Here is a 20,224-nt window from a genome sequence, read left to right on the forward strand (position 1 = left end):
CAGGCAATCATTGAGTGCAAAGGATTTGCCACCAAGCACTACATAAAATGACATTATTTATGATCATGTGAATTTGTTCTATTACTTTCGGTCCTCTAAAATGGCGGGGGGGGGGGGGTGGTTAGTATAAAAAGGGCTGTACAGGACATTGCCGTTGTATATATCCAGCTGTATAAATGGATGCAATGCAAATGCAATGTAAACTTGTATAAGTCGCTCTGGATAAGAGCGTCTGCTAAATGCCTGTAATGTAATGTAATGCTGCTATTCCTACATAAAGCACTAGATATTGGATGTAAATAACCTTAAATTAAAGCTGAAAATTTGCACTTTAACTACATATTCATTGTTTCATTTTGAATCTAATGTGCTGGAATACAGAGCCTAAATTGTCCAAATACTGTGTAACTGTCCAAATACTTACAGACTGCACTGTATATAGTTATAATTACGTGTTGGTATACTTATTCACAATGCTATCACTTTAATGATACTGTGAAGTATTGTGTTCTTTTGATTCAAAATAAAAATGAATCAACGGAATGAGAAGTATTATTATATGTACTTAATAATAAATAAATCATGATGTACCTTCTATTTGGTATAAATTTCTAAGATACAATAATGCATTCAATTTTATTACATAAATAAACATAATCAATTATAGATGCTACTTTAAAAACACACGTTAAACTCAACCAAATCATGTTTTGCCAGTTTAATCACTTTTCTCAACAATGTGCTGCAGACATCAGAAACAAGCAAATTAAATGAAACCATGGCTAATTTCCCATAAAAATATAATTTCCTTTAAAATATAAACATGCTAAAACAGATCGTAATTGAGGGAGAAAAAAGTGTCTGGGGTATCACAGCCTTCTGTCATAAGCACCAAAGATTCTGCACAGAGAATAATTGGTATCCCCAGACAACCTCCTGAACTCGAAACAGAACAACCCACACTTAGTGTACTCAACCCCAATGCTTCTAGCAGGGAATCCAACAATTTATCAAATGTATTTATATTAGAACAAAAAGGATTGTGGAAGAGTACAGATTTAAACAACATAAAGAATTTCAGTTACACAAAAAGAAACAGTGAGCATTTCATTTGAGGGAGAAGAAAAACAGTGCATGAAGTGTAACACAAAATTAAATCTCCGCCATGGTCTCCTGAGGCAATTCGAGCAAAGCTTTAAGGATAAATCCACCCTTTGAGTTAGGCTAGAATGAAGATGGAAATTAATCTCTGCAGGAACTCGGAAATAAGAGACACGAGATATCACAGTCAACAGCTGCACCACCAGGAACTTAACAAAACACTAGCAAAACAGTCACAGGCTTCCATGAGAACAGAAGTGCTTATCATGCTTATTACAGTTAAGAAATTTTTGTAAAAGTAAAGCAAAAGCTTATTGTAGAAGCTCAGAGTAGATGGTGTTAAATGGCAGGTCTGGTAGACTGAGGTGTTTTACTGACTACTGCAAGATCCTGAAAGAGAACTGCTGCATCTGTTGAGTGATGTCTGACCATGGTACTCCACAAAATGAGGGGGGGGGGTGTCATCTGCACCATGGCAAAGAAATGCTTCTAAATGGGAATGAACTCAATACCTGCCTAATGTCAAGCACCATGATTCATTTGGTCCTCTCTGTTAGAGCAATAATAGGCTTTACCAGGAATGAAGCCAAGAAGCAACTTCCTGGTCAATCGGCCAATTTCAGCAGAACAACAGTCTCCAGCACCATGATGTCCGTAACTGCCAGAGATTTTTAAGGGCATCATGGTCAGGGCTTCCAAAACATCGGTCTGTGGGTCTGTCTGCTCATTGGCTATTTAAAGAATGCAGCAGGACATTCCAGAAATGCCCAATAACTGCACTTTAGTAAAGGCTTTTTGCATTTGCATTTCTGTAATTATAATATCAGAATTCTGCATGCTTTTGCATCGATTGTCTTTCCAAAAAGTAAACCAATGAAGTTGCAAACACAGTTGCACACACACATACACACACGCACACACAAGGGCATGTGTGCAAATGCGTATTTAAGCATGCATAGACGCATGCACTCACACAAAAGCAAACAGTTGGCCACGCACACATGCACATGCGTACAATCTGACTGAGTTATGCAACACCACATGAGCTTCCCACACAAGCCCACACAGCCATGACTCACACACCTTCTTTTCGCTGGAGTACTTGCCAGGTCTCATAGAATGGACACACGCACAGCGACACACATACACGCACACAAACACACATTTGGATGGAAAGTCTCACATGCGCACATATAGAGACAGAATCACATCCAGTTACACACACACACACACACAGATCCACAGGCCTATATGGCTTTCCACTTCCATTCCACCTTCACTGACCTCAGCAAGGTCACTGTTTTCACCCAGGCTATGGTACATGAAGGAGCAGCATATGTTAGATGGACGTATGACTTAATTGTAGCTCTATACATCTGTTTCAGAGTTGTGCAAAACAGGCACATGCAGAGGGGGTGGTTCCGGATGCCCAAGCGTGCCCCTTTGATTTGATTTTTTAAAAATGTATTCATATTATTATTGTTGCGGTCATTAATTTTCAATCTTTTGTTTTGGTAAAATATATTCTGTTCAACAACTAGGTGCCAACACCAGTTTTTCTAGGTTAGTGTGCCCTTTTCACCTTGAGCACCTGCCCATCAAAAGGTCTCTGCACAGCCCTGGTGCAAAGCAAGCTTTTTAAAAACTGAAATGCATCGATACAATTCTTTTATATTTCAAAAATAAAATAATACCCAGCAGACTTATGATACTCAGTTTTAAAAACTGGAAACAATTCTTAGGTATTGTGGTTTTAGGGCCTGCAATTATTTTAATCCCTCCCATGTGTGCATACAGGGAATTAGTGCTATATTGAGGTGCAACATAACTGATTTACCATGACAAGGTCAAAGCAAGGTCAGGCAACCTGCTACCTCTGACCTCTCTGCGCACCTCTTCAGAATTTAGAAAATAATCTAATCACTTTCATACAGAGATGCAGGCCCGTATCACAATTACTTACTGATCGAAATTCATCAATCATCAGACTGGCACCTCTGCACAAGCATCAAAACACCCTTTTCCACCAAAAAGATACATGCTTTATCATATCCCTGTTTGTTTGTTTAAAACCACATAAAGGTTTATGCTTGTGTGATTGTGCCTTATACCAAGCCTTATATTTGTGCTATTTTATTATGAAATAATATTTTTTCTTTATTTTATTTGATCAAATTCTTGTGTGTGCCTCTGTGTTCTTGTATGTGTGTGCTCTACATATTTATTTGTGTGAGAGTCAGTGTGCATGCCTGTTTGTGTACTGCGCGTATGTGTGCGTGGGTGGGGACAGAGGGGGTTCACAAAGGAAGGCTCCACATGACTGTGAGTGGGAGGTGACAAATGTCACCACGCGGCAGTCTCCACCCACTCCATCCGCCCTCTCCCTCGCCATTCCCTCTCCTCCCATTATTTCCCCTCTACTCCAACATCACATACCTGGAGGTTTGCATCAGTCTGACTGTGAATCCTGTCCTCCCTCCTCTCACTATATCTAATCCTCCCCTTAGTGCCCTCCCTCTCTCGAAAGGTGTAAATGACACAACAATGCTACAGCCACCTGCTCTTCTTGCGCTATCTCTTCCTGCTAACAGAGACTGGGTCCAATTTGGTGGAGTCAGCTGCGACGGCTTCGAAACGCACCCTTCTCCATTCCATTACCGTGCCCGTAGACTGCGTCTGCGCTGAATGTGTACATTCCATTTGAGAATTAAACTAGGAAGGATTCTCCAGGAGCTCCCTGGCCGTAGTCGCATTAGCGCTGACCTCCGGGGATCGGATTAGTTCATGTTTAATGCAATCTGACAGACCACCGCTTGTGACTGAGAGAGAGCGAGAGAGGGATGAGGAAAGAAAGACGAACGGTTATGTAAGACTCGCAGCAGCGTCTGAGCGGGGGGAGGAGGGCGTTAGCCGCGCAGCGCCGTGGCGAAGAGCGCCGCTCTTTCTCACCGGAGGACCGGGAGGCGCCGATGCTCTGCATCCGCAGCTTTGTGTTGTCATGGGGGAGGTGCGGCTCCTCTGCAGGCTATGGGCGGATGAGGGGGACGTGAGCAGGGACTTCGGCGCAAAGGGCTGGTCGCGTCGTGAGTGGGGGCAGGGGAGGTTGGTCTCGACTCGCAGACATTTACATTCCGCTCAGAAATGAACCGACATTCCAAATAAGTCGTTTCAAATATTTAATGAAATCACATTCCTCCTATGATAGACATATAATTCAATTAAACCGTTCAATTTCTTTAAACAGTCGTGTTTTGAATGATCGTGTTAATGCATTTCGGTTATCTCGATGCAGGGAGGTGAGACCGTAGACTACAGTAAGCGAATACTAAAGCGCAATGCATTTTAATATTTACGATGAAATGTCTACGTCACCGCAGATCAAGGGCACACGGGATAGTGTCGGGGGAAGCTGCTGGCCCAACCCATTTTCACACATAATCAGTGAAGATGTACATGACACCATGGGGAGGCTGCAATTTACACGACATACAGAGAACTGGGGACAGTATCACACTACTGGTCTGCCTAGTAAATGACAAATTAATCCGTTTGTTAACAAATTATAATAATGATGATCATTATTAGTGTTATCATTATCTAAATATTAATCGTATTTATCATATTAATGACATTCTGCATATGAGACACAGCTGAATGGGATATCTGGTCAATGTGACATTGCATGATTTATGTGTTTATTTTGTCTTCACGTACACACAAATGTTTGGCTTTGAAGATACGCAGCCAACAGTGGCATCTTGTGGCCATTAAATCTCACCCATTTCATTATTTTAGAAAAATACTGCAATGGTAGTCAGAAGCACTGCGTGTACTCAACAACTCAACACCCCTCCCCTTGCCACACCCCACCCCCTGCACCTCCCTGCCCCCAGGTGTAAAACTGTGAAGGTTTCGAACCTCTGTCCAACAACACTGCAAATTACATTGCACTGGCTCTTCAACACTGCTACATGGAAACATTTCTAAAATATAGCATCACATTCTATGGGTCTGTACATGCACAGATTTAGCACAATGAACAGTTATAATAAATTATAGAGATTATCATACCACCATGTAGTTGTAAACCAGACATTTTTATGAGTCATGTTTATTTGTATTGAAAATGTAAAGTTAATTTTGCTGAGGACCCTCAGTACTCCTCTACAGCCCACTCAGGATCCCCCAGCCACGAGAGCCTGTCAGCGTGTGCTGACAGGGCCTGAGAGAGAAGACAGTGAGGTGGCCTTTGTGCCTGCTCTTCATTATTAATGTGGAGGCAGGTACAGAGTGAAAGTGAGCACTTCTCTGGGCTCCTGTTACCAGCTGATCTCCCTGATAACCACCCCCCCCCCTTCACTCCCCAGACACTCCTGCCCCAGAGGCCTTCTGCGCGCCCCCCCTACTCCCGCCTGTTTGCACAGGAGATGCCGGGGAAAGACTCCATCAAAGTGGCCGTTCGGGTCCGGCCTTTCAACAAGGTCAGTCGCATTTTTACCATTTTGCTGTGAGAGCGTTTTCATGCGTGTGCATTCATAAAAGGCCCACCCTACTTTTCAGTTAGCATGAGGCTAACTGCTTAGAAATGTTCATCTGTGAATTTGCTAGTGATCCAGACATATCTGCTTTCAACCAAATGGGCTGAAATAAGACTATTTCTAGTTCAAACTAGAGTTATTATTGTGACTGTTTTGGCCTGAATTACTCTTCATCATGGTAAATTCTGGCATGAAATGTGCTTCCACTGTCTGGATGGGTGGGGGTCGAGAGATACTGCTGCATGAAACAGTAATGAAGGCAGACCTTTGTATGTGATGAGAGAAGAGATGAGTAACTTGTACAATATTCTTTGTTGAAAAAGTAAAATCTAAGAGACGTATGCCCACGGCTGTGTGATATTTGATGTACTGTGCTGTGCTGAGCCTTAACTGTGTCACTGTGCTGCTCTTTTAATAATTATGCTGTGCTACAGCGTGCCTTCTTGAGTGCACTGTGCTATGCTGGTTTGTGCTGTGACATTCTCTGCAATACTGTGCCATGATAACTTGAGCTGTTGTGTGAAATGTTGTGAAGGGCTGTGCTACACTGTTCTGTGGTGTATCATGCAATGCTGTACTTTGCTTGGCAGTGTTATATTGCATTAAACTGTGCTGTACTGGTCTGTGCTTCTCTCGCTCGGTCTCATAGGAATGCACGTCATAGTGTCCTGTGTTCCTTGGCATACTATGCTGTACTGTGTCATGTTGTATCAGGCTGTGCAGTACTGTTCTGTGCTGTGCAGTACTGTGCAGTGTTGGGTCATGCTGTGTTGTGCTGTGCATAGACACTGTCACAAAGATGTTTTACAGTGGAAATAAAAAAGAAATTTGGTAAAAAAATCAGACATGAACCCCTGATTTTGGTGGTGAGGAAAAAAGCAGTGTTGTCATGCTGTGCAGTAATGAGGGCCATGTGCTCCGTTGTGCAGTGTTGGGTCATGCTGTGCAGTAATCAGGGTCATATGCTCTATTGTGCAGTGTTGGGTCATGCAGTGCTCTATTGTGCAGTGTTGGGTCATGAAGTGCTGTATTGTGCGGTGTTGGGTCATGCAGTGCTGTATTGTGCAGTGTTGGGTCATTCTCTGCTGTATTGTGCAGTGATGGGTCATTCTGCGCTGTACTATGACACGTTTGCCATGCTGTGTCACGCTCCAGAGGGAGAGAGATGCCGGTAGCCAATGCATCATCACCATGGGCTCCAGCACCACCACCATCCAGGACCCGCGCAACCAGCAAGCCCGCCGTACTTTTACCTTCGACTACGCCTACTGGTCCCACAGCAGCTTTGCCAGGAACAAGGACGGCCTCTACGTCCCCGAGGAGCCCGGCAGCCGCTACGCGGACCAGGTGGGGTTGGGGTTCAGTTGGGTAGCTGTACCGACCGTATGAACAGCCACCTCAGGCAGTTACATCTCATCATTCTCAGGGGAGAGGCTCTGGAAGCAGAAGCACTCCGAATAAACTGAATTTAAAAAGTTATGACATTGCAAAAAATACATTCAGCACAGTGTTGACAGTCAGACACCAGGGATGGACAGAGCTGACATATCAATGAGAAAAACATCTTCCTGTCTTGGGTAGCAGCCACACAAATCCCCGGTTCTTTTTTGTTTCATAGAACATTCCAGCTAAAGCAAAGATACACATTTTCATTTTGAACATTCTGTATATTTTCAGAGCAAAAATATGAGCTCCCTGCTGGCTCCCTTCATGGTACCTGACATTAAAACGGATTCAGTTGTTGAAATAACTATTCCTTGGTTTTTTCCATGTGCAAAAATACTGTTCTTTGTATCACAGGAGTGCTTCCCATATAAAAATAAATAGTAACCGATTTTGTTCCATGAATATATCTGTTTATTTGTTCTGTTGCTATTGATTGTGAAAGATTGATTATCGATATCATTATTAATTATTGGGTATTATTGATACCCAGGGCCACGTATTTCAGGATCTGGGGCAGGGTATCCTAGATAACGCCCTGCAGGGGTACAACGCCACCCTGCTCGCGTATGGACAGACGGGTTCAGGCAAGAGCTACTCTATGGTCGGGTACGGGCCCAACAAAGGCCTGGTGCCCACACTCTGTGATAGGCTGTTCCAGGCAGTGAGGACCAATCAGGACAATCGGCAGTGCCAGGTTTGTCTTCCTGTAGCCATATCTCTCCCACATGTTGGCTTATGCAGACAAATGCTTAGAGAAACATATTTTTATTTCTGAATATTTGTGACGTGAAGTTGACTTTAAATTTTGAATTCCCACAGATCTTTTTCAGTATGTTGGAAATCTACAATGAACAGGTAAACACACAACTATGTTTGTCTTCCATATTATGTTAACTGTTTCGCTGCATATTTGCAACCACAACCTTCAAGTAGAATCTTTATATACAGTATGTGCTACAAGGTGGATGGAGTATGGTATAGATATACACGTGATAGATCTCCATCAGGTTTGTGGTCCTAATGAAAGAAGATGGGGGTATAGACTTGCAAAGTGCTGTTTTTGGGGGGTTTTGTGGGGGAGCAGGTGTGCTTATACACAAAAGAAATGAAATATGATTACAGTATTATTGCTGATGTGATGAAAGGATTGTGATGAGGTCCTCTGCTCCAGGTGATTGACCTGCTGTCCCGGGGCAGTGGTTCACGTCCCCTGGGGGGGCTGAAGGTTCGGGAGGAGCAGCAGCGGGGGTTCTACGTGGAGGGCCTGAGGAGGGTGCCCTGCGAGAGCTCCGCCCAGGTGGCGCAGCTGATGGAGCAGGGCACCCGCACCCGCACCACCGCCTCCACCCACATGAACGCCAGCAGCAGCCGCTCGCACATGCTCATCGTCCTGCAGCTCAAGCAGGTGTGTGTGTGTGTATGTATGTGTGTGTGTCCTCGTGTTCATATGTGCTAAGGTGTATGTTTCTGACATAAAATGTGCACTTCTGTGTGAGAGTGCAAATGTGATTATGTGTGTGTGTGTGGCAGAGAGTGTTTGTTTGTACGCATGTATGTGTTGTGGTGTGTGTGTGTGTGTGTGTGTTTCTGTGTGCATGCGTGAATATGTGTGTGTATGTATGTGTGTATGTGTGTATGCAAATTCAATTATGTCACAGCATGGTTCTCCCTCTCTCTGTAGATCTTCTCCAAAGAGAACATCACCAAGCAGTCCAACATTAACATGGTGGACCTGGCGGGCAGTGAGAGGCAGAGGTCATCGGGGTCCGAGGCCGACCGGCTGAAGGAGGGAACCGCCATCAACCTCAGCCTGACCACGCTGGGCAACGTCATCAGGTCTCAGCTGCCCAAGGGATCGCTAACCTTCTGGGCCTTTTGATATTATTTCATTCATAGCATGTGTTTTTCAGTCTTTATACTTGAATGTTTGCACTCAAAAATGTATCATTCACATCATCGAGAACATCTATCTGCCCCTCAAATCTCTCTTGTGCCCTGCTGACAGACGATTCCCCCTTTTTATTGGTCTTTGTTCCATTTTCATTGTCAATGTCAGTCTATTGTTGTATTTGTATGTCTGTTGCACTGTATTTGTGTGTGTGATAAATTCTGTTCAGAATATATTGAATCTACTTGAGTGTGTGTGTGCAAGGTACCGGCCATATACTGGCGCACTCAGTAGCTCACAGACTTCTGTTTGTTTAACATTCCCTCTAATTCCATTCCAATTCTAATTTTTCTTTTCTTTTCTCTCCATGTTCCAGGAAAATGAATTGCTTTTATGAGGGTCACAGTTAACCACTATTTGTGTGATTAAGGTGGTTGAGCTAATTCAGTGCCCGCAGGGACCTCCTGAGGGTATGATTATAATGCAAGTTCAAATACCTGTGGGTCATGTGCTTTTGATAAGAAACCTAGTCAGATTTAAGCTGTTAAATCAACCTCAGCCTGACCATACCGGGAAATATCATAATGCCATGCAGAGCCGGCTGCTGGCATAAACGCTCTATGTGGTTTTAAAAGTTTTAAGAACTTTTTTGAAAGCCTTTTTAACTATGCGGTATTCACATGGTCCGAATGGCTTTTTCGGTGCTATTGTTCTTGCGCTGGTTCCCCAGTTCATGATCCCAACAGCACTCACCCCCAAACTTTACATTACAGGCATTTAGCGCACGCTCTTATCCAGGGTGACTTTTTACATAGCATTCACAGTGCACCCATTTTTATAGCTGGATATATACTGAAGCAATGCAGGTTTAGTACCTTGCTCAAGGGTACAACAGCAGTCTCCCACCCGGGAATCGATCCTGTGACCTTTAGGTTACAAGACCAGCTCCTTACCCATTATACTACACTGCCGCCCCCCGGGTCTGCAATTGGTTCTCCTTGGTTCATTCTTGCTTAGGGCCACTAAAGTTCTAGAGCCTGCTCTGATGCTATGGGTGTTACAGCGCTGAGCTCATATTTGGAGTGCTAAAGTCCACCGTGCTGGCGTGGGCGGAGCCTCATCCCTCACAGCCATGTTTAGACGCTTGCACACTTCCTGTCTGATTGAAATGAAGGACTCTCTGGAATCTCTCCGACCCGCAGCTCCCTGGCAGATGTGGCCCTGGGGAAGCGGGTGGTTCACGTCCCTTACCGAAACTCGGTCCTCACCAAGCTGCTGCAGTCCGCCCTGGGGGGGAACAGCCGCACCGTCATGGTGAGTCGTGGTTCTCAGGCTCGGAGAGGTCCACACAGAGGTTGCGGTCAGTCAGCAGGTGTTGATGAGTGACTTGCCATGAGTGACTTAGCAAAATGTTAGCGATGTTTGGGAAACTGCTCTGAAAGCAGAGTTGTACAAACTACCAATTACTTCACATTGAAAGTAATTAGCCAACAGCAAAGCTACCCTAAAGAGAAATGTAGCTTACAAAAATACAAGTACTCAAAAATGTAATTCCAACTACTTCATAAAAGAATATAATAAAAAGAATGTCATTGTCATGTTCCCCAGACATGATGCTTGTGAGCAATGCCTTCTTCTTTTTGCATGCAGCAAGGACCACTATACAGCTCAGTGGTCTTCACAAATTTGAATGTAGTTAAACTACCGGCAAACTGCTGCCAAATGTAATTAAACTACTAGTTTAACTGCATGTATTTAAACTACTCCAAAACACTACGTATGTGTTACAGAAAAGATGATTGACGCATAACTGTTAGTGCTAGAAATTGGCTAGAATCAGTCGCTCACTGGAACACACTAGTCTATTGTGGTACTTTAGGTTTTTTGTTGACCGCTGCACACTTCACAAGTGTTCTTGTCTCTCAGATTGCTACTCTGAGCCCCGCAGATATCTGCTATGAGGAGTCTCTGTCTACCTTGCGCTTTGCAGAAAGGTGAGTCCAGATGCTCTGTGCACATATGTTGTCACGCAGAAACACTCATCACTGAAATGGCGTGTTTTCTCCTTAAGCACACGATGATGATGATTGGGTTGCTGTCATGGCTATAAAGCTGTCTTTGGAACAATATATTTTTTCTTGAAGACATGAGAGAGGGGGAGAGGTACTGTAGCTAGAACTAAATAGGTATGTATTTGTTATGTTTGGCTGAATGGTTTCTTGTGTGTGTGTGTGTGTGTGAGAGAGAGTGTGTGCATGTGTGTGTAGGTGTGAGTGTGTACATGTTTGTTTAAGTGTGTGTGTGTGTGTGAGAGAGTGTGCATGTGTGTGTAGGTGTGAGTGTGTACATGTTTGTTTAGGTGTGTGTGTGTGTGTGTGTGAGAGAGAGAGAGTGTGCGTGCGTGTGTAGGTGTGTGTGTACATGTATGTTTAACTGTGTGCGTGCATGTGTGTGCATGTGTGTGTTTGTGTATTACGCTAATCTGTGTGCATTGTGGAGCAGCTCATGCATGCCCTAAGCTCTGCAGGCCTAGAGGCCTCTGACGGTGCTGTCTCGGCAGGGCCAAGCGCATCCAGAACCGGGCGGTGGTGAACGAGAGCCCCACAGAGCGGCTCATCAAGGAGCTGAAGGCCGAGAACGCCAAGCTGCTGCTGAGGCTGAGCCGGCTGGGCCAGGAGGGCCGCCAGGGGGAGGACGAGACCAGTACGGCAGCCTGAGAGGCCATCTTCTCAGCACGAATACTGTGTGATAATCTGTGTTATTCTCCGCATGATGCTCTGTGTGATTCTGTGTGTGGTCCGTATGATGCTCTGTGTGATTCTCTATGTGATTCTCTATGTGATTCTCTGTGTGATGCTCTCTGTGATTCTCTGTGTGATGCTCTGTGTGATTCTCTGTGGTCCGTATGATTCTCTGTGTGACTCTGTGTGATTCTCTGTGTGATTCTCTATGTGATTCTCTGTGTGATGCTCTCTGTGATTCTCTGTGTGATGCTCTGTGTGATTCTCTGTGGTCCGTATGATTCTCTGTGTGATGCTCTCTGTGATTCTCTGTGTGATGCTCTGTGTGATTCTCTGTGGTCCGTATGATTCTCTGTGTGACTCTGTGTGATTCTCTGTGTGATTCTCTATGTGATTCTCTGTGTGATGCTCTCTGTGATTCTCTGTGTGATTCTCTGTGGTCCGTATGATGCTCTGTGTGATTCTGTGTGATTCCCTGTGTGATTCTCTATGTGATTCTCTGTGTGATGTTCTGTGTGGTTTATCTCACTATCTCTGTTTCATTCCTCTTTATCTAAGGATGAATTTAATCAGGATTCTTAATTTTTAAAGGGGCTACACAAGGAATTTCAGCTTGAGTTCTGTTAGCAGGAAAAAGGCCATAGGTGGAGAAAAGTAAATGGTAAATTTTGTGCTGATATCATTATGTGGCTGTAATTGATTGGCAGGCCTTGCAATAGAAACACAGATGCATGGAGTGTTCAGAAGCAGCACAGACATAGGGCTGGGTGCTTTCATGATAAAAGGATAAATTAAGAGCTTTGATGAAGTGTTCTTTCCATAGAATTCCCTCTTTCACTGTCCACATTCATGCAGCTTCTTCTCTCATGTCACTTGTTTTTTTTGCCATCACCGTTGTGGACTGTGTGTTGTAATTCATCTACAGTGCAGTGTCCTGTGGTGTGGTATAATTCATGGTAGGTGTAGCGTGGTGTGATGTGATTGGTGATTGAGAAGTGTGCTGTGATGTGACTGGTTGTTCATTCAGAGGAGCTGAGACGCTTGCTGACCCACAACGAGCTGCAGATTCAGGCGATCCAGACCCTTTGGGAACAGCACTTACAAGAGGCACTGAAGGATTTGGAACAGCAATATGCTACTATTACACAGGTATCAACTGTAAAGCTCAGCATTTTTAATGTTTATGAATTATAACCCAAAGTCTCAGTGGCACACAGCAATACTCATATTTATGAATTATAAACCTACTCCCAAGAGCAAATTTGTAATATGAAGAAGAAGAAAACTAAATTGCATTTACAATATGTTTCATCAGTTTCTACCATATTTCTGTTCCCCTCCATCTCTCTCCCTCCCATTTCTTTGTCCCTCCTCCTTTCTCACCTTCCATTTTGCTCTTTGCATTCCTCCCTCTCTCTGTTTCTCTTCCCTTCCCCCCCTCCCCCCTTTCACCCTGTCAGGAGCGGAGGATGATGGACATGCACCCTTACATCCTGAATGTGAATGAGGATCCCCAGCTCTCAGGAGTGGTGAAGCTCTTCATTCAGGAGGGTGGGTGGGTCACTCTCCTGCTCCCTCTGGTGGACATCTGAAGACTGACAACCATTACTATATCTTCAAGTAGACTCAAAACACATAATTTGTTTGTATTTATAATGCAGGTGAATGGGACATTGGGCTGTCAGATACCTCACCAAAGGCAATCACAATCAAAGGACTTGGGTAAGCCGGGTTTGGAAAATGAATAGTACAATCCTACACTGAGTGCATAACAACCCTGTGCTTGCTGATTAGCAGAGAGAGTGAGATACAATTGACCAAGCAAACAGAAATGATGTCAAGGGATACACTCAAATGTTATTCATTGGTATAGACAGATTTTATATGCTATGATTGATATTGTTTATATTCACAGCATTTTCTGATGACCTTTCTAATGGTTGCAGGGCATTTTGGTGTTTGTGGTCTAAACCACGAAAGTAATTCCAAAGTTGCTTGCACAGCAAGGTTATGCCTCCAAAGCAATTTGTATGTGTATATTACCTGATTACTGTTTGAAAATTAAATATACTCTCATTTCTGGCTGGAGCCAGTTCCTATGGCAAATGCAATCTGAAACTGTGAAAGAAATATTAGCACAATATAAAAACTGATATTTATGTTTATAATTGTGGATAAAAGCTATAAAGTTAATATGTTCCTAAGTAAAGTTCCTGGAAATATAATGTCACTGCACAAGCTGCTTTAGATTTAGTTGAAGTGTATTTTCTTGAAAAACCTGTGCAAGTATTTAAAATATCCTTCATTACACATGAAAAATGTCTGGGCCAACTGTCTGAAATCATACTCACCATAATGTAGGCAAATAATAACAATAAAAGAAAATCATAATAAAACATTTGAATTGAAAATAAGTAAAAGGTTCTTGAATTAAAAACCTTTGTAAATACTGCCTTTGCTAGTACAATTGAAGAAGGTACTTTTTAGCATACTTTTTTTATTTCAAATTGGTTTTGAAATGGGGCCTACCCTGTAGTTCATCCCACACAGAGGTTCAGTGCGTGGATATGTGTTCCATGGTCCAGAATCATATCCTGACAGTGTGTGGGGTGATGGATCATAATGACAAATGAACGTTAACATTACAGACTGCTATGAAGAGCAGTGGGCTCTGTAAGGACGCTTGGCTGTTGTGTCTCCGCAGCATTCGGGAGAAGCACGCGGTGTTCGCCAACCGGGAGCGCCGGGTCTCCCTCAGTCCCGAGCCTGGGGCAAAGGTCACAGTGAACGGAAGCCCGGTCACCCAGACCACCGACCTGCAGCACCTGGTACTGAGCAAGCCTCTGTATTTAGGAGTGCACGGAGATATAGCTCATAAGCTGTCAATATCAATTTAGTAATTGCAATCGTCAGAATATTATCAATGTGTAAGCAAGACAAGATGTATTTCACCAGAAAATATAAAATATGTCATTTGTGAAATATAGAAAATATATATTTTTCCCATTCCCTGGGGTCCCAGTATGGCAGTTTGTGAACCCTTCACTTAGTCTTTAGGCCTGTGGGATCATATCTCCCTGCTAGGAGTTAATCTTTTAATCTTTTCAGTTGTAATGTAATTTCTATGTGGTTACATCATACAGGATCGCCTGATCCTGGGCTCAAACAGCACCTACCTGTTCATCGGCTTCCCTTCCGAGCGCTGCGGGGAGGACTGGAGTCGCTACGACTACGACTACTTCCAATCAGAGCTGGCGGCTGCTGAGGGTTTCCACGTGCACTCACTGAGCGCGGAGAACCTGGGTGAGAGCGAGCGTGCATGAGTACGTGCATAGGCCTGTGTATGTGCCAGTGTTTGTTGTGCGTGTGGGGGTCTGTGTGTGTTTGTATGTGTGTGAGAGAGAGTGAGTATGCAGCGTGTTCAGCTAACTGTCGCCTCCTGCAGGAGACAACAGTGCAATGCAGAGCCAAGCTGACCCCAGCTTGCTGGCTGTGTTCTACGACTACATCAAACTGATGCCAATGGTGGCAGAGGCCAATCAGATGAGCCAGGAGCTCCACAAAGTATGTGAACCTGAACTATGTGGCGGCATCTATTCAATTAAGTAATGAATACCTGTCAAAATCTCTCCTCCTGCTACGTGTCTTAAGTTATAATAACTACTTCATTACTTTGCTTGTCACGTAGTCATTTTACAATGAAATACAATAAATAATTATTTCACCTCCCTTTAAATCTTGGTGTCTTAACATGACTTAATTTTGAGCTTTGTTTGTGTTGCTCCCAGGGAGTTCAGTTCAAGCTGGAGATAAAAAATCTTGCGATCTCCGATTCCAAAGGTCACGACCTGGAGAAGGAGGTTGCCGTCAGGGTCACAGCACAGGAGAACAAACAGGTGAGAGAAAGCTACCCATGGCTATATCTCTGTAAACACAGACCATTCACTCTGCATCATTGATGAACCCCTGAGCAGCTGAAGAATTACTACAGATATTCTATACACTGCCAGATATTATCACAACAAAAGTCATATTTTTTTGCCTTTGTCAAAGATAATTTTCTGGCTATTATCAATTGCTATCTATAGCTGGCATACGACAATAAGAAAGTTCAGAGGAACAAAGAGAGGAGCTGTTTAAATGCATGTATGAATAATAAAAATATATTAAATGTATATATATTTAGGTATATGAATTCAGTGCCCCAAGGTAAAGGCTAAACTACATAGAGTATACACTGAAATATAAATCATGCAGAGGGTATGAATGCAGAAAGTGTGTGAAAGCATAGCTTAATGATCAGTGTGATGCACTCCCTAGGTGTGGGCGTGGTCCAAAACCAAGTTCATCAACCGCAAGTTCCTGATGGAGGAGCTGTACCAGGAGTGGCTGGAGAAGGGGGAGGGGGGCAGCCGTTCCCCCCTGCCCCGGGAAAGGGACCCGTTTTGGGATCCTCTGGAGCCCATCCACCTGGGCAGTGCCCACCTGTGGCTGCAGTCGCTGGCCTTCCGGATTCCCCTGGAGGAGCAGGTGGAGGTGCTGGGGTCAGAAGGCACGGAAGAGGCCATACTGCAGACTCGACTGATGCCCTGCAGCCCAACAGGACTGTGGGTAACAATAGTGCCGCACAGATATGTGCTATATGTAAACCAGATAGCAATAACCACACTTATGCTGGAGCTGTCTAAGACTGTAATGGTGAGACTGTAGTGGTGACTGTACTGGTAATGTAATGGTAGGTGTGGTTATTGCTAACATTTTAATGGTGAGTCTGTAGTGGAGATTGTCCTGGTAATGTGATGGTCACTGGTAAAGTGGTTATGGACGCCATGCTAAAGCATCCCTATTCCCAGGCCCCTGGGGGAGGAGGACATCTTGATCGACCCCACAGAGCTGCTGGGGAAGAGGCTGGACTTCACCCTGGTGGTGGAGCAGTGCTGCGGCCTCCGCTGGCTCAGAGACGCCCGGGACCGGGGCGTGCAGATCGGGTGAGAGTGGGGGTATGGGGTCTGGAGGTTGGGCAAGAGTGGGGTACAGGTGTGTGCATATTGGGTGGGGGGGGGGGGGGGGGGGGGTTCGGGTATGGGCATATTGGATGAGACTGGGGTACAGGTGTGTGCATATTGGGTGAGAGGGAGGTAGGGGTATGTGCCTTTTGGGTGAGGGAGGGTACAGGTGTGTGCATATTGAGAGAGAGGGAGGTACGTGTATGGGCATTTTGGGTAAGGGGGGGTACAGGGTGTGTGCATATTGGGTGAGGGTGGGACTATGGAAATGTGCATATCGGCAGAGAGTGGGGGTTAAGGCGTGTGCATATCGGCTGACAGTGGGAAAACAGTTGGAATGCAGGTCAAATGAAAGTGGGGTATGTGAGGAGGGGCGGGGCAGGACTAGTCACTGGGGATTCCTAAACCCTTCACCCCTCTGTTTGTGTCTATGTCTGTGTCTGGATCTATGACAGGTGATGGGTAATCAGCTGTGCTCCTTCCCATTTCTAGGTTCCGCGTGTATGACAGCCCCACAACCTTTTACACCCCCGCAGTCTGGCATGACACCAACCCGCAGCTGGACCACAGCATGCGGTTCACCATGGCAACTGTCACCCAGGACTTCCTTGGCTACCTGCAGACCAACGCGCTGGTGCTGGAGCTGTGGGGCCTTCAGGGTACTTCCTGCACGTGCTCACTGTACTCCAGTTCTGTCATGCGGTTGTCGATTGGTTACAGAGTGATCGATTCTGCCTTTCACAGCTGGCTGTGCTGAAATGAGCTCCTCGCTGGAGGACGTGAGGATGACGACGGAGGGGAGCGTTGCCATTGGCGACACCACTTCCTTGGAGGCCGCTGTGGTAAGCTTGGGCCATTTACAACACTTTAGCTTATTGTGCGATTTACTGTGTACAGTGCTGCTTGTGTGTGTGCATACTTTATACACACTACAAAAAAGTCTGCCTTAAGTGTTCTAGCCTTGTAATGAAACTTAAAATCACATTTTTTCTCTCAAGTAGCAACTTTTAGGTTAGTTTTCAGGTAGTGCTTGCTTGAAATTTTCTGACCCCGTTAACAAATCTTGAAGTGTCTCAACCTCTCTAATCTCATTTGCAATATTTTTGTCTTATTGACCGGATAAGTAATGGAAATATGATTTTAAGTCTAAATATATAGACTAAAACACTGGTTGAAACTAATTTTTGGGCTTTTGCAGTGTAGCACTTAGTGTGAGTTGGTGTACATCTGTATACAGGGGCAAGAGCCACAGCACAGCCTTGTTTCAGACCTGAGCTCCACTATCAGAGTGCTGCAGTTGGACTTGGATCAGCTGAAGAAGACCAACTCTTCCCTGAGGAAGGAGAACAGTGCGCTAAGAGACCAGCTCAACACCCCCGCCAGAGAGGGTGAGACGTCTCTCTGAAAATCTGCATTCATTTATTTAGCAGACCCTCTCATTCAGACCCACTTACAATGCACATAATAAGGCTGAAGAAGACAGTGCTGTAATAAATGTCATAAGTGCCACACTGAAGGGGAAATACAAATAAATCCATAGTAAAATAATGCATCTGCTTACTTTACACTTTGCCACCAATGCATGGATTCATTACGTTTTGTCAATAACCCTGATCTCCACTTCCTGCTCTCGTCCCGCCTCCCAGGTCCAGAGGCCAATCGGGGCAGGCCGGAGAGAAGGGGCAGTCTGAGACCCAGTTATGATGCAGAGTTTGCCAGGGCGCTCAAGGTCTTCTATCACAGCATGAACTCAGTCCGGGGCCAGCTGCAGCGGCTCCGTAGACACAAGCCCAGTGTAGGTTGAGCCTCAGGACCTGGGACTTCATTACCCACAATGCCATGCCATATCATATTCATTTGACCAGTGGTTCCCAAATAGTCTGAGAGCAGGTGCTAAATTTGGATGGAACAATACATTTTAAATGTGAAACCGGTGCTTTGAACACAATGTCAGTATAACTGCACGCCCATTGTGTACCTGTAGGCTTATGTATACACAATTGATGCATGTGCCCTGTCTATACCACAGAGATAAGCCAGTACTTATACTGACTAACCTACTCACCATAGGGTAAGTGGCAATGGCTGTTATACAATCAATGCATTTAGAAAACTACCTGGATTAAAAAATAAAAAGGTAAGTACTAGTAATAGGTAATAAAACAAAAGGAATTAGCCAGACAGGAAATGATCATTGGAGCACGTGATCATTCCTCTACCTCTGATCTGATTGGCTCTTTACCAATCACGCACCCCTAAGCAAATTCAGATAGGCCCCTTTCCTACCTCCGTTCCCAGGAAGAGGCGGACCTCCCGGGCCTGAGGGAGTTTGTGGAGGAACAGGGGCGCCTGCTGCGGGATTTCGGGGAACAGCTGGAGCACAGCGTCACCACGCTGAAGCAGGACGTGGCCGCCATCGTACGCAGGAAGCGGGAGCGCTCGGGGATTTGGTCCTGACACCACGTGCCGAACTCCGGGGTGAGGAGTTCAACTCAGCCACCACACTCCATTTTCCCTACACCTCTCTAGAGTGGTAATGCCCGGCCTGGTTTCCGGCTGTGGGCCTCCACGAGCTTCAGTTGTTCACACCTCCATTTTGTATTTTCATTACCCTGATTTTCAGGACAGCACAGACAAGCACGCAGTCTCCTCCAAAGCAGGTTTGCCAGTTTTTGAACGGGAACACGCTTTTTCGGGCTGCTGGCGCAGGACTGCACATGCCCAATCGACGTGTGGATGGGTAATGCGACGGAATGCAGGTGGATCCTGCAGATGGGAACTCGTCGTCCCGGAGGGAAGCAACCAGACACATCCGTGCACTGGAACCGTGCCCAGCGGGCTGTGCAGTCATACTCCCATTTCCTTCATTTCACTTCCTCCCATCATGCTTCCTCTATGAGAGGGATGGGCAATCCTGCAGCTGGAGGGCTGCCGTGTATGAAAGTTCTTCTTTCCACCAGTTACCCTAACTAAAAAAAGCTAACTGGCTGTATACATCAACAATGGTTCACTCGTAAATTATATCACAGTAAAACGTTTCGTATAGAGACACAAGAACAGTCTTCGGCTGTCATTCACACGCTTATCAAGAAATGTAGCTAAAGATGTCAGATGGTGTAAATGTTAATTAAGTAATTACGGCCAGAAGTTGGCATTAAAACCAGAAGCAGATACAGCCCTCATTGCCCACCTCTGCTCTATGATCTATTTTGCTTTTATTGAAGTGCTTATATTTTCTCTGTTAAAGTTTTACCTTATTGTTTTATGGTCTTTTATCTAAAAGCTCTTTGAGCACCTAGTATTAATACATATGAGAGAAAGAAGTGCATTTGTGGTTAGATAATAATCCATAATAAAATAAAAATAAGTACCAGAATGATATAAAAACTGACATTTATATTTATAATCATGAATAAATGCTTAATCCATGCATTAATAAGTTACATAAATCTTTCTGTCCAGCCTGTTTTCATGTCCTGTGATGAATAAAACATTTTTCATACA

The 20,224-nt window shown here is 44.6% G+C and overlaps 1 protein-coding gene across 4 annotated transcripts; it reads left to right on the top strand.

Annotated features, from left to right (window-relative positions):
* Positions 1-3,600: 3,600 nt before the first annotated feature.
* Positions 3,601-20,224, top strand: kif28 (kinesin family member 28). Of its 4 annotated transcripts, none has more exons than XM_035423645.1 (25): positions 3,601-3,967; positions 5,469-5,582; positions 6,795-6,986; positions 7,576-7,779; positions 7,905-7,940; positions 8,257-8,490; positions 8,767-8,921; positions 10,176-10,287; positions 10,900-10,967; positions 11,534-11,676; positions 12,742-12,863; positions 13,175-13,265; positions 13,376-13,436; positions 14,419-14,542; positions 14,858-15,017; positions 15,160-15,278; positions 15,503-15,610; positions 16,035-16,321; positions 16,568-16,702; positions 17,213-17,379; positions 17,465-17,562; positions 17,958-18,108; positions 18,367-18,515; positions 19,019-19,198; positions 19,344-20,224. In XM_035423645.1, exons 1-24 carry the CDS (start codon positions 3,893-3,895, stop codon positions 19,175-19,177), a joined length of 3,264 nt encoding a protein of 1,087 aa, XP_035279536.1. In that variant the 5' UTR covers positions 3,601-3,892; the 3' UTR covers positions 19,178-19,198; positions 19,344-20,224. The 4 variants fall into 4 exon arrangements, with proteins under 4 accessions (XP_035279536.1, XP_035279553.1, XP_035279531.1 ...); XM_035423662.1 differs by having other exon boundaries at positions 3,602-4,184; XM_035423640.1 differs by having other exon boundaries at positions 3,602-4,108.

The sequence above is a fragment of the Anguilla anguilla genome, chromosome 1, assembly GCF_013347855.1.
Source record: "Anguilla anguilla isolate fAngAng1 chromosome 1, fAngAng1.pri, whole genome shotgun sequence".
NCBI classification, from domain to species: Eukaryota; Metazoa; Chordata; class Actinopteri; order Anguilliformes; family Anguillidae; genus Anguilla; species Anguilla anguilla.

Excerpts from the sequence above, each read along its gene's own strand:
- kif28 (XM_035423640.1), top strand. The coding sequence starts at position 3,893 with ATGCAATCTGACAGACCACCGCTTGTGACTGAGAGAGAGCGAGAGAGG. Across the intron at positions 8,491-8,766 it reads TCGTCCTGCAGCTCAAGCAG|ATCTTCTCCAAAGAGAACAT; the intron begins GTGTGTGTGTGT and ends CTCTCTCTGTAG. Across the intron at positions 18,109-18,366 it reads CAACACCCCCGCCAGAGAGG|GTCCAGAGGCCAATCGGGGC; the intron begins GTGAGACGTCTC and ends CCCGCCTCCCAG.